Source organism: Hemitrygon akajei, unplaced genomic scaffold, assembly GCF_048418815.1.
Source record: "Hemitrygon akajei unplaced genomic scaffold, sHemAka1.3 Scf000091, whole genome shotgun sequence".
Lineage (NCBI taxonomy): Eukaryota > Metazoa > Chordata > Chondrichthyes > Myliobatiformes > Dasyatidae > Hemitrygon > Hemitrygon akajei.
The window spans coordinates 1,706,565-1,720,919 of NW_027331977.1; the positions used below are offsets into that span (position 1 = coordinate 1,706,565).

The following is a 14,355-nucleotide window of genomic DNA, read 5'->3' on the forward strand; positions in this document are numbered from 1 at the left end:
ATTGACTTAGGTTCATCGGTAGGTCTAATTTGATAAGGTCTCAAAAGTTTATTATTACCATTTAAGTATTTTCCCATTTAAAATTATATGTACATGGTACAAGAAAATACGCTTCTCATATTTTGTTTTGATGACCCTTGCATCGTCTTAGCGATTATCTCAAGTGCGTTTTATGTCAAAGGACAAACATTTTGTCTTGCAACGGATTACTAGACGGACTAGCACAATACCAAGCAGGGAGGTCCATTTGATTAATTTATGCTACTTGAAGTATCGTGGAGTGGATTTAGAGTGTGGGTTAGTTTATTCGTGCTTGACAGAGAACGTTCTTCTCCTCTTGAAATGGCAAGTTGGCCACTAAATGGTGGTCTAATGTCAATGCCATCATTTGCTGAGATTCAGTAAAATGTTAACCTGAATGGATTGCAGTCACTCACATATATCTGTGTTAATAATTTAGATGTTTGTAGTCTGCTAAGTTCTACATAGACAGTGGAGTGAATTTCAAGTTCAGCAATTAGACTCAAAGCGAACATTGAATTAATAGTAATAGCTGTATGATTGATTTTGAATTGCCTTTAGAACATCATGTCAGCATAATGACTTAATGGAATATAGTTCTGAGTTTTCCGTGTCCGGATCAATTAATTATTCGTGTTTATATTGAATGCTCAGACTGAACCAGAATAACCTACAAGATTCTGGAGTGAAGAGCCTCTTCGATGTTCTCAAAAACAGTAAAGTAAAAATGCTGGCGTAAGTAATTGTTTATGATGTTAAGCGTCAAGAGGAATAGCTGTCATTCAATTATCTTTCTCTTTAGCATATCAGTACCTATAAAAAAGTCTAACTAATTCTTCAGCACACAAGCGATTGTAGAAGCTATTATGCGCAATCAAGCTGCTGAAAATCAGATATTCAGGCGACATCTATGCAGGGAACGGTATTGCTAGAGACCGTGCATGAAGATTAAGTGTGTTGACGGAAGATCGATGGGAAACAATGGAGACAGCGGCATGGGAGGGCTGAAATATTGCAGCTGGACTTATGTATCATTACCTGTAAAGCGCAGATCGTTCTAATTAAAAGAGGAAGATGTTTAGAATTGGGAGAGTGTTGAAAACTGGATGGCAAATGTAAACATAGAAGTAGTAAATGAAAAGGGGCAGATGACGCCAGTGGAGTTGAGGAGATGGTTAAGGTAGACGCAGGTTTGAAATCTGCTGCGTAGACACAAGAGTCAGAAAAATGCTGGAAGAAATCAGAGAAAAAATGTCATCAATCAATCGCATTAAGGGATGGACGATGTGTAGATAAAACCAAACAGAATAGATTAACGGAATTATTGCCTTCCTTCTCCGCTTTCACCGCAGGTCGATTTGTCTCAGCCCGAAATATCAAACATTTCATTCCTTAGTTAAGTGTTGCCTGACTTGAGGAGATCATTTCAAGTGTGCTGGTTGCTCCTGTGTTTGTCCTTATTCAGACACAAATGAAGCTGATAAACATTAGATTTGAAGAATCCATATTCATATGAGAGCCCATATTTGAAGAAATTCTGAAGTCACCAGCATTTACATAAGTATGACGAAACGCTGTACGGCATGAATGCATTTGCATATGGTTTAGGGGTATATCTGTGTGTGTGCGCGCGTGTCAGTGTGTGTGTTCACTTTTTAATTCTCAAACTCCCGTTTGCTTTCAATACAGTCTGAAATCTAACCATCTTACAGACAATTGTCTGGAGAGTGCCTTCTTTGCTCTCACCACAAATCCTTCGTTGATTCAGCTGAACATGAGCAATTCCAGTCAGGATGAGAAACAGGCCAATCAATTTACTGATGAAAAACTTCAATATCATTATGAGAGATTTAATCAGCAGAAGAAAATCACGTGAGTTCATCTTTGTTAGACAAAGCAAAAAAAAAGTACATTGATTTCAGTTAAAAAGAAGGATGTTAATTGTTTTAAACAATGAATACAATAATATATAATTCTTAGGACTTGATACAACAAAATAATAGTTATTGAACTACATATTGCTTATATATATCTAAACAACATCACTAGCTATTATCTTTTGATATCTAATTAGTTTTATTTTTCAACAGATGGCGAAGCATTAAACATATTGGACAAGTAAACGTACTCTCTGACATTGAATCCAACTGTTTAACCCTGATAACAGAATGAACGTCTATACAACTTTACATTTGATATGGAACTGAAATTTATATGGACCGTTTAGTTAAATGAAGTCTGGCAATAATGCAACAACCTTTGCAACGGTAGAGAACTGAAAACTTAAGTGAAGGTCTGAACTAATTTGCAGTTTTCCTCTTTGAATTAATAACATAGCGGTGTTGGTAGAATGGTGCAGTACGTACATCATTATGTGAGGCTTCCATAAATAGTGACACGTATCCAAATGTAGCTGAGATCTGCAAAGTTTCCGACTTCTTTCGCCTTGCCTTACCCATTTTATAGTAAATTCTATTTTCTAATCTGGTATCAGGGTCTTAGGTCGTGCCATTACCCAATGCTTGGAAGTATAAACGCCGGCCCCGGCAGCCCGAGTTTCGGGAGGCAAGGGTCGGGTAGATTTCGCTCGCACTCCCGCAATGTTCATCCCTCTGTCCGACGACTGTCGGCTCTGCGAATTTTGTGGTGTTTTTGTCCTGTAAATGTGATCAACTGAGATAATTATCAATAACTATCAAAGTCCACATGGGCCTACACCAGCTGCTATGTGGAGGTGATCTTAGTAATCAATATGGTCAGAACGTCGTCCTTTGCATCATGTGTGCGGATTTTCCTATTCTGTTATGTGTGTTTTTGTTTTAATTGGCTTCTTTGCGTTTTTTTTCATTTGTGACTGTCTGTAAGTAAACAAATTATAAGGCATATAATTTATAAATTATTTGATAATAAATTTAATTGAATCTTATATCATGAATCTTGATGTCAACCTTTGTATCAAAGCTACGTGCAGGAAATAATTAAAAATCAGGTGAAAATCCACAAATTCTGGGAATCCAATCAAGATACACAAAATACTGGAGGAACTCAACAGGCCAGGCAGCAGCTATAGCAAAGAGGAAACGGTTGAAGTTTGGGGCCGAGACTCATCAGCAGGACTGCAGAAAAAAAATGATAAGGAGTTATGGTTAAAAGGTGCAGGGAGGGGAGGAAGGAACGCAATTTGAAAGGTGAACCTGGGAGAGTAGATGGGTATAGTAAAGAGCTGACAAGTTGATTGTTGAACAGGACACCGGGCTGCCTAAGGGGGAATCTCATAGAAGAGGACAGAAGGCCATGGATGAAATAAAAAAAGGGAGGAGCACCAGCACAAGAAGGAGACGATGGGCAGAAAATGACATAAGATGAGATAGAGGATAGATGGGGACTGAAAAAATGGGTGGGGTGTTCTAATTAATGGGTTCCAGAAATTGATGTTATGATGTCAGGTTGGAGGCTACTTTGACAGATTATAAGATCTTACTTCAACATCCTTCGATCCATTCATTCCTCCCCGCTGATCTCCCTCCTGACAGTTATTCTAATAGACAGATATTGCTTTAAAGATTTTTTTTGGCAGATTGACAGAAGATCGCCTGGATAAAATTGTAGAAACATTGGATAGAATCAGCGATCTCCAGCTGCACAATGCTACCTTAAACCGCCATTAGCGCCTGGAATTGGCAATTAAAGTTGTGGTGGAAAACATTAGTGATCGCTCTTAAGTGAGGGGCACATGACGGAATTAAAATTTGAGGTATGGATAATGTCTTTAGGCGTGCTATTTTAAGGCAGATATACGACATATTGTGAAGACTGCTTTAAACTTTGCAAGTGAACAAGTAGGCATTATTATTAATTGTTAGAATTACTTTTAAAAGTAAATTGTTATTGGGACAATTATGATCCTTGTTCTGAAGCTAAAACTTCAAGCGAGCATCTGTTGTGCATTTCTGTGTTTATCTGTTTTTAGTCGGAGGTGGTCAGGCAGATGATCACAACGTAGGTATTACTGGTGATAGTGCAGCAATTGCCGACTGCTCCTTCCATAAGACCATAAGATATAGAAGCAGAATAGGACATTCGGCCCATCGAGTCTGCTCTGACATTCAATCATGGGCTAATCCAATTATTTCAGAAATCCCCAATCCACTGTCTTCTCCCCATAACGTTTGATGCCCTGGCTAATCAAGAACCTATCCATCCTTGCCTTAAATGAACCCAATGATTTGGACTCCGCATCCGCTCTTGGCAACAAATTCCAAAGATTTACACCCTCTGAGTAAAGTAATATCTCCGCATCTCTGTTCTAAATTGACATTCTTCAATCCTGAAATCGTGCCCTGTTGTCCTATATTCCCCTACCGTGGGAAGTAACTTTGCGATTGTTCCTGACGTTTAATATTCGGAATGTTTGTACTAAATGCCCCTCATTCTCCTGAACTCCATGGAATACAGCCCAGGAGCTGCCAAATGTTCCTCATACACTAACCCTTTCATACAGGAAACGTTTTCCTGAATCTTCTCTGAACCCTCTCCAATATCAGTATATCCTTTCTAAAATAGGGGGCCCAAAACCGCACAGAATACTCTAAGTGTGGTCTCACGAGTGCCTTATAGAGCCACAACATCACACCCCTGCTTTTATATTCTATACCTTATTGTATTTGCCTTCTTCACTACCGATTCATCTGGAGGTTAAACTTTAGGGTATCCTACACAAAGATTCCCAAGTCCTTTTGCAACTCTGCATTTTGAATTCTCTCCCCATCTAAATAATATTCTGCCTGTTTATTTCTTCTACCAAAGTGGATGATCATACCATTGTATTTCATTTGCTACTTCTTTGCTCATTCCTCTGAACTATCTAGGTCTCTCTGCAGGCTCTCTGTTCCCTCAGAACTACCTTCACCTCCACCTATCTTTATATCAGTGGAGAATATACTCACAAATCCATTAATCCTATAATCCACATCATTGACATACATCGTGAAAAGCAGCAGTCCAGACACCGACCCCTGTGGAACTTCTCTGGTAACCGGCAACCAGACAGAAATCTTTCGCTTTATTTCCACTGTCTGTTTTCTGTCGATCAGCCAATGCTCCACGCATACTAGTAAATTCCTTGCTATTCCATGGGCTCTTGCTAAGCAGGCTCACGCACCGGATCTTGTGAAACACCTTCTGAAATTCCAAGGACACAACAGGTACTGCATCTCCTTTGTCTAGCCTGTTCGTAATTTCCTGACAAAAACTGCAGAAGGTTAGTCAGGCAGTATTCTCCTTGCAGTAAACCATGGTGGTTTTAGCCTGTCTTGTAATGTGCATCCAGATAGTCCGTAATCTCATCCCTAACCATCGATTCCAACAACTCCCAACCACTGATGTCAGGCCAACGGGTTTATAGTTTCCATTCTACTGCCTCGCACACTTGTTCAATAGCCGAGTCACATTTACAAGTTTCCAGGAAGCTGGTACAATGCCAGAATCTATACATTCTTGAAAGATGATTAGTTATTCCTCAGCAATCTCTCCAGCTACATCCTTTGTAACCTGAGGGTGCAATCCATCGGGTCCAGGAAATTTATCCATCCTCAGAGCATTCACCTTCCTGAGCACCTTCTCAGTCGTAATTTTCACAGCACACACTTCACTTCCCTGACACTCTTAAATGTCCTGGAGATTAAAGATGTCTTCCATTGTGAAGACCGATACAAAATACGCATTCAATTCCTCTACCATCTCTGCATATCTCCAGTGTCATTTTCTATTGGTCCTATATCTACCCTCAATCTCTTTTACCCCTTACATACTTTAAAACGTTTTTAGTATCTTCTTTGATATTAGTTACCAGCTTCCTTTCATAAATCCTCTTTTCCTTTCTGATGAACTCTTAGATAGATAGATAGATAGATAGATAGATAGATAGATAGATAGATAGATAGATAGATAGATAGATAGATAGATAGATAGATAGATAGATAGATAGATAGATAGATACTTTATTCATCCCCATGGGGAAATTCAACCTTTTTTCCAATGTCCCATACACTTTTGTAGCAAAAACTAATTACATACAATACTTAACTCAGTAAAAGTATGATATGCATCTAAATCACTAACTCAAAAAGCATCAATAATAGCTTTAAAAAAAGTTCTTAAGTCCTGGCGGTTGAATTGTAAAGCCTAATGGCATTGGGGAGTATTGACCTCTTCATCCTGTCTGAGGAGCATTGCATCGATAGTAACCTGTCGCTGAAACTGCTTCTCTGTCTCTGGATGGTGCTATGTAGAGGATGTTCAGGGTTTTCCATAATTGACCGTAGCCTACTCAGCGCCCTTCGCTCAGCTACCGATGTTAAACTCTCCAGTACTTTGCCCACGACAGAGCCCGCCTTCCTTACCAGCTTATTAAGATGTGAGGCATCCCTCTTCTTAATGCTTCCTTCTGCACGTGTTTAAAAGCTTCCCAATCCTTTATCTTCCCACTTGTTTCTGCATCCTCGTATGCCGTGACTTCTGCTTTTACTTTGGCTCTGACTTCACATGTCAGCCACGATAGTGTCCTTTTGCCATTCGAAAATGTCTTCTTATTTCAAATATATCTGCCTTGCATGACTCTCATTTTTCGCAAAGCTTCCAGCCATTGATGCTCTGCTGTCCTTCTTGCTATGGTTCCTGTCTTGTCAACTTTGGCCAGTTCCACTCTCATGCCATTGTAATTTCCTTTATTCCATTGAAATACCTTCCCAAATTTCAAAGTGAACTCATTCATATTGTGATCACTGGTCCCTAAGGGTTCCTTAAGCTTAAGCTCTCTTATCACTTCTGGATCAATGCACAACACCCAATCCAGCGCAGCTGGTCCCCTAGTGGGCTCAGAAAAAAAGCTGTTTTGAAAAACGATCCCTTAGACTCACTACAAATTCTCTCTCTTGAGGTCCAATATTGGCCTCGTTTTCACAATCCTCTTTCGTGTTAAATTCTTCAGCGATTATCATGACATTCCAATTCTGACACGCCTTTTCTTTATCCAAATGTAATTTGTGATCCACATTCAGGCTGCTGTTTGGAGGCCTGTATATAACTGCCATTAGGGTTCTTTTACCCTTGCTTTTCCTTACCTCACCACACAGAGACTCTACACCTTCCGATCCTATGTCATCACTTTATAATGATTTATACACAGAGCTACATCAGCCACTTTGCCTATTAAACCATCTTTCCATTACACCGTAAATCTTTGGACGTTAAGATCCCAAAGGCAGCCATCCTTTAGCCAAGTTTCAGAAATAACCACAATGGCATTCTTGGCAACCTGTAGTTGAAATTCAGTCTCATCCATTTTATTTCTTATGTTGCTTGCTTGCATTCAAATGTAACACTTTCAGTCCAGTATTTGTTGCTTTCTGTTTTAACTGCATCACGCCTCTGTTGCCCTGTACTTATTGCACTGACTGTAATTGTGCCTTATCTGTTCATGATCTTTGTTGCACACTATCTTTGATTTATTTATCTTTTCCCCTTCCTCAGAGCAATACTCGACCCCTGCCAAATTTATTTCAACTCTCCCGAACAGCTCTATTAAGCCTGCCTACTAGGGTATCGGATCCCTTTTGCTACAGGTGTAACCCCTCCTTTTTGTACAGGGCTTGCCTCCCCCAGAAGAAGCCCCAATGATCCAGGATCCCAAAGCCCCGCCGCTACACCAGTCTCTCAGCCACAGATTAATATGCCTGATCCTGCAATTCTAGCGCTTGTTCACATGTGGCACGTGCAGCAATCCTGAAATTATTATCCTGGATGCCCTGCTTTTCAGCTTCCTACCTAACTCCCTAGATTCTTTCAACAGGACCTCCTCCCTTTTCTACCTGTGTCATTGGTATCAACAAGTACCAAGACTTCTGGCCATTTACCCTCTCCCTTCAGAGTACTCTGCATCCAGTCCGAGACATCCCGTACCTGGCATCTGCAAGGCTATCTCTATCAGGCTGACAGACCCTCCTGTCTGTTCCCCTCACTATTGAATCTCCTATGACAACCGCATTCCTCAACTTCTTCTGTCCCTTCTCCACCACAGAACCAGATAAGTGCCAGGGACCCGATCGCCGTCCTCTTCCTCTGTCAGATCACACCCCTTCCCCCACCTCAACAGCATCCAAAATAAGATAACAATTACTGAGAGGGATGGCCGTGAAATTGCTCTGTACTATCTGAGCTCTTTCCTTCCCTCCCTGACAGTCACCCACTTATCTAACTCTTGTAGCCTCGAGGTATCTAACTCTCTGTAGTTCCTATCTATCCCCTGTCACTTTCCCTAATAAGCTGTATGTCAGCAAGCCAAAGCTCTAGATGCCTTACATGGTCTCTCGGTAGCTGCATCTCCGTGCAGCTAGCGCAGATATGGCCATCTGGGAGACTGGAATATTCCCTCGTCTGACAACCAGAGCAAGTACCAACCCTGCAGACGTGCTCTCTATTCCTCAACAAATGCAAGGGAAAAAACAAAGTCCACTTAGCCACTTACCTTGCCGAATCCCGAATGAGACAAAGCCTAACCACCCTAACTCAGACCACTCCGTCGATGACTGCTCCGCTAGGCAGTGTCTCCCTTTTATGCCCGAACCTTCCTTGCTCCCGACCACACTATTGGTGCTCTGATTATAGCCGACTTTCCACGAAGGATTCCCTTTTTGAACTTCGCTGCCGTAGCTGTGCTCTGCATTGTCTTTCGTAGCTCTCCAACTCACGATTGGTACGCTGTTCCCCTGATGATGCAGGTGTTGCACTGATGACAATTGGGCAGATATTACTTCAAACAAGCCTGATTGTAGTCCATGGCAGGGGTGTGAAGGGTGTCACGGGTGGCTGTTACTTTTATGCTAATCACAGCAGAGAACACGTCAAATACATACTTGACATCTGTCTGCAGTAGTATGCAAACCGTGGAGAGGAATTCGGTAAGCAGAATGACCGACGCTAATTAGTTGATGTTCCAGGTTGTGAGAACAAGTGAAACACTTTACGTCCAAGCATCACAATGAATTTGACATGAAACACAGACTGCTCAGGTTTGCCTTTGTTGAATTTGTAGTCCTGTCCTTCCGGTGAATTGTGAATCTCCCTAACTGAAGCTTCATGCTCAATGTGTCCGAGATGAGCCATGTCTTAGTGAAACACAGAACACAGAATCCCTCACTTCCTTCTGTTCCGACAATTTTGTCTTTGGATAATCTATCTTGTTCTCTAGTGACTGTACATTGGCTAACAAAATGACAGAGAAAGGTAATCTCTTACAGCAATGCTTTAATCTGACATGTACTTCGCCTCAGCTCTCTCTCTCCCAGCACTGGGTGTCCTTTTAAAGTTGCTGTACCTGCATTTCTGAAAGTCAAATTCACCGAGCTATATCTCAATACCACACCCTATTCCCATTCTGATACGTCTATCCATGGCCTCCTCTACTGTCAAGATGAAACCACACTCAGGTTGGAGGAACAACACCTTATATTCCGTCTGGGTAGCTTCCAACCTGATGGCATGAACATTGACTTCTCTAACTTCCGTTAATGCCCCTCCTCCCCTTCTTACCCAATCCCTGATTTACTTTTATATTTCCCCCTCCCCCTTTTTTTCCTCTCTCTGCCCATCACTGTGCCTGCTGTCCATCTCCCTCTGCTGCTCCCCTCCCCCTTTCTTTCTCCCTGGGCCGCCCGTCCCGTGATCGTCTCCCTTCTCCAGCCCTGTATCCCTTCTGTCAATCATTCTTCCCAGCTCTTAGCTTCACCCCACCCCCTCAGATCTTCTCCTATCATTTCGCATTTCCCCCTCCCCTCCTACTTCAAAATCTCTTTCTATCTTTTCTTTCAGTTAGTCCTGATGAAAGGTCTCGGTCCGAAACCTCGACAGTGCTTTTTGCTATAGATGCTGCCTGGCCTGCGGCGTTCCACAAGCATTTTGTTTGTGTTGCTTGAATTTCCAGCATCTGCAGATTTCCTCGTGTTTGCCTCGTAAAGTCGCTAGTGCGTTTCGGTTCAAATATACATTTCTTAAACGGAAATGGCTTAAATGAATTACTTTTCTATTGTTTGCATGATAACTTCCTGTTTATGCATGATGGGTGTTTTATTTTTTTCTTAGTGAGTTTTACACGGCTCTTTGTTTTGTGGCTGCCTGTGAGGAGATGAATCTCACGGGTTGTTTACAGCATGCACACTTTGTACTGGAACTTGGAAGGCATTGTCGTTTCTTGCCAGTGCCGTGTTTCCCCCGCTGAGCAACTTGGAGGGTATTCAGCTTGGCTTGCTGAATGCTCTCTAAATCGAAGTGAAGCATTAACCCTTCAGGAGAAGTAGGTGTATGTATTGAACCACTCTACAACAACTCTACGTTTCAACGCGTTGTAGTTATTGAGGTAATTCTTGTTGAGACGGTACATAATAAGTGAGCTGCCATATCTGCCATATCTCACTCAGTCTGTTTACTTGCTGTCGTGGCACTAAAACCAAAACACGCTGGACATGCCCTCTTCTCATTGTTACTATCAGGAAGCAAGGACAGAATATTGACTGCAAACATTCAGTGATTCAGGAAAAGCAGCTTTCCCTCTGTGATACGATTGTGAAATAGGCATTGAGCCATGAAGACAATCTCACATTTTTATTATTTCTGACTTTGCACTATTTTAACCATTTAACCGGTTACTGATTCTAAAAGGAAGTGGTAATAGATTAGCTGTTGCTTTCATGGTGGATGCTGGGTGGTTGATGCTTTTGCTGGAGCAAATGGGGGTGTGTGTAGAGGGGTGGGGTGGCATGGGAAAGGGGCTTTAGAGTTCTAAAGCTTTCTGCAATTCACTCTTTTTTATGTTTTGTGTATGTTTGCGAATACTCAGAATTTGAATTTCTATACAGTATACATAGACAGAAAATTAACACTAGCTAGGGATAATTTAGTAACATTGATCATTTTGGCTTTGCAGTAATATCAAATAAGTTTTAATAAAATATGTATTTTAACTTTTGGATTTTCTGCAACTATATCTTCACCAATTATCTGTCTGATCATCTGGGCAATTTAGAACAGTGGGCTCCAAATATTAAATTCACTATTTGTTTTTCAATGATCTTAAACAGAGCATTTTGCTTTCTGAGACATGGGTTATGGGTTTCGATGGTAGCGCCAGAAGTTCGCATATTAAAAACAAACTACCTGGAACTTGAAACTCGAGTGGAACATTAAATGGCCGTTTTATTGCGTGTATATCAAGATTCACAGCTAACAACCATCAAAAAAGAGGATATGAGAGCCTGTAAGTGTTGCCACATACTCTGACGTGAACATAGATTGGTCACGACGTTCGCCAGAATAACACAGATGGCCTCAAGATACAACTGGGTGCAGTACCTTCTGCATTACTCCATGCATCTTCGAATGGCTCATGGAAAGTGTCAAAAAATGCCTGAAGAACATAGACAGGAACTATACACAAAGCATGTTTTTACACACACTGTACCGCTTGCTTGAATTTAGAGACAATATAATCATGAAGGAAGTACTGGCGCCCATTAAAACAATTAAACTAAAACAACCCATTTTCATATCTACTGACTGCACAGTTTTATACAAAACTTTAATCTAATCTGAGGTGATTGAAGAGCTGGATTTCAGTTCATGCCTGGTCTAGTCAGAATAAATTCAGAAACTCGAATTGGTCTTGTACAGATGTGCAATTCTGAGGTAATTTAACAAGCATATATGGTCTAATTTGATAAAACTCAGAAGTTTTATATTAACTTTGAAAGCACGTTTACTTTTAAATTCGTACATGTGCATGATTCAAGAAAACACCCTTTTAATATATTTTTTTCCAAAGACATTTGCATCATCATGGCGTTTGTTATATGTTCAGGCTCAAATGTTTAGCATGGACCTGATTATTTTGTCTGTAGCACTATAGCAAGGAATGGGATCCATTTGATTATATTATGAAGCGACTTGAAGTCTTACGATGTGGATGGGTCACGTGGATGAATTCGTTGCTGCTTGAAAATGGAAGTTTGTATTAGCCTGAAATAGGTATCCAGCAAATAAATGGCAGTATGATGCCAATGCCAGAATTTACCGGCAATAGATTGTATATTATTCAATCTCATGAACTTGAACGGGTTGCTGACAGTGGTTTTTAATAGGACGGGTGGACTTCTGTCTGGTTATCGATAAGGGACAGATACATCAAGTCAAGTCAAGTTGCTTTTTATTGTCATTTTGATCATAATTGCTGGTACAGTACGCAGCAAAAATGAGACAATGTTTTTCAGGATCATGGTGCTACATGAACAATGCAAAAACTCCATTGAACCACGTAAACAAACACAATAAATGCAGTAGGCTACAGATCCACCCAGGACTGTATAAAGTGCACAGAAAAGTGCAGGCATTACAATAAAAAATAAACAAGCCTACAGGCACAGCAGAGGTCAGTAGGTTGGTAGTCCGATGGCTTGGGGGAAAAACTGTTACATAAGTAATCAGCTGAATGTCCGCGCCAGAGATTCCGTCCGTTTTTGTACTCCCGCTGAGTATTTCGTTGCCAGAATTGTAGTCCAATTTAATATCCATTGGAGAGCAGAAAGGACGGAAGAGCCGGCCGGCTAGGACTTGCTTTTTGTCCTGGCACGGACTCCTGCCCGCTCGCCTCTCTTTCGCTTCCTCGCACACCGCTTATGCTGTCCCTACCTCCGACCACCGGCATCAGGCGACTCTGAGGTCTGCAGGCCGATTCCGTCAGCAAACCAACATTGGAGAGCAGAATTGACGGGAGGGTCGGTCGTCTGGGACTTACTTTTCTCATGGCACGTACTCCTGCCTGCTCGCCTCTCTTCGGCTTCCTCGCACAGCACTTACGCTGTCCGCACCGTAAGTGGGACATCCGGCCTCCGGCATCAAATGACTCCGAAGACTGCAGGCCGATTCCCTCAGCAAGCCGAGGTCAATCTAACCAGCAGATTTTCTTGAAGGTACGTTTATGGGCGATCTCTGCATTGTAGCAGTAACTGACGATGGTAGATAGTCGCTCTGTTATCCATTGCCGTGAACGCTAATTGTGCCTGAAAATTAAATTTAATTAAAAAAAATTAAAAAAACTTAAAAACTTAAAAAATAACTTAAAATATATTTTTTTAAAAAATGTAAGAAAAATGCATTCAATTGATATAGGGATAAGTCTTCACAAACATATGAAAAATGGATGGCAAGTGTAATTAGTCAAGAAGTAAAGGAAAAGGTGCTGATGACGCCAGTTGGGGTGAAGAGAGGTTGAAGACGAAAGCATCCTTCATAATTTTGGTGCAGGCACCGAGGCTGAAAAATTTTCGTTCACTTTCATTGCAGGCTGAAATCTAACAAACTAATAAATGATTGTCCATATATGATATATGCAGAGCCCCACACTCAAAATGCTGGAGGAACTCGGCAGGGCTGGCAAAGCGTACAGTTGACGTTTCGGGCCGAGACCCTTCAGCATGACGAAGGGAAATATCCAACATCTGCAGATTTTAACTTGTTTGTCTGTAACATTGAATGCCGTTTCTAACTCTGTTCTATTATGGGGGGAGGAGAGAGGGAAACACAAGGTGATAGGTGAAACCTAAAGCGGATGGAAGAACTATAGAGCTGGGAAGTTGATTGGTGAAAGAGATGCAGGGCTGGAGTGAGCCTGAAGAGGGGAAAAGCCATGGAAGAAAGTAAATGGGGAGAAAAGGACGGGGAAGGCAAAGAGCGAACAAGAAAATAAGGCGCAGAAAAGGGAATGGGAAATGCTGAAAGAGAAGGATGGGGAATTGCCGGTAGTTCGAAAAATCTTTATTCATGCCATTCGTCTCGAATCTACTCAGATGACATGTTAAGGTGTTGTTCCTCCAACCTGAGTGCGAACTCATCACATCATTGACGGAGGCCGTGTATAGACATATCAGAATGAGATTGGGAAGTGGATTTAACAATATGTGGTTACTGGGAGATCCCACTTTTCCTGGCGAGCTCGGCATTGGTGCTCAGTGAAGCAGTCGCCCAGTCTACTTCGAGTCTCAAAGATATAAAGGAGACCATATCGGGAGCACAAGAAAGAGTATATGACTCTAACAGACTCACATGTAGAGGACTGATTGTGGCCAAATGGTAATGAGGAAGGAGGTGTAGCGGCAGCTGTAGCACTTGTTCCACTTGTAAGGATAAGTACCAGAAGGGAAATCAGTGCGGAGGGACAAATGGACAAGGGACTCACGTGGCGAGCGATACATGAGGAGAACAGAAAGTGAGACAGTGGGAGAAAATGAT

At 41.5% G+C, this 14,355-nt stretch overlaps 1 protein-coding gene across 1 annotated transcript in view; it reads left to right on the forward strand.

Moving 5' to 3' along the window:
• Positions 1–14,355, forward strand: part of LOC140722858 (uncharacterized) — a 247,995-nt gene that overhangs the window by 61,283 nt on the left and 172,357 nt on the right. Inside the window, exons 15-16 of the mRNA XM_073037498.1 lie at positions 676–756; positions 1,711–1,893. Coding sequence (XP_072893599.1) covers positions 676–756; positions 1,711–1,893 — 264 coding nt within the window. The remainder of the gene's footprint in view (positions 1–675; positions 757–1,710; positions 1,894–14,355) is intronic.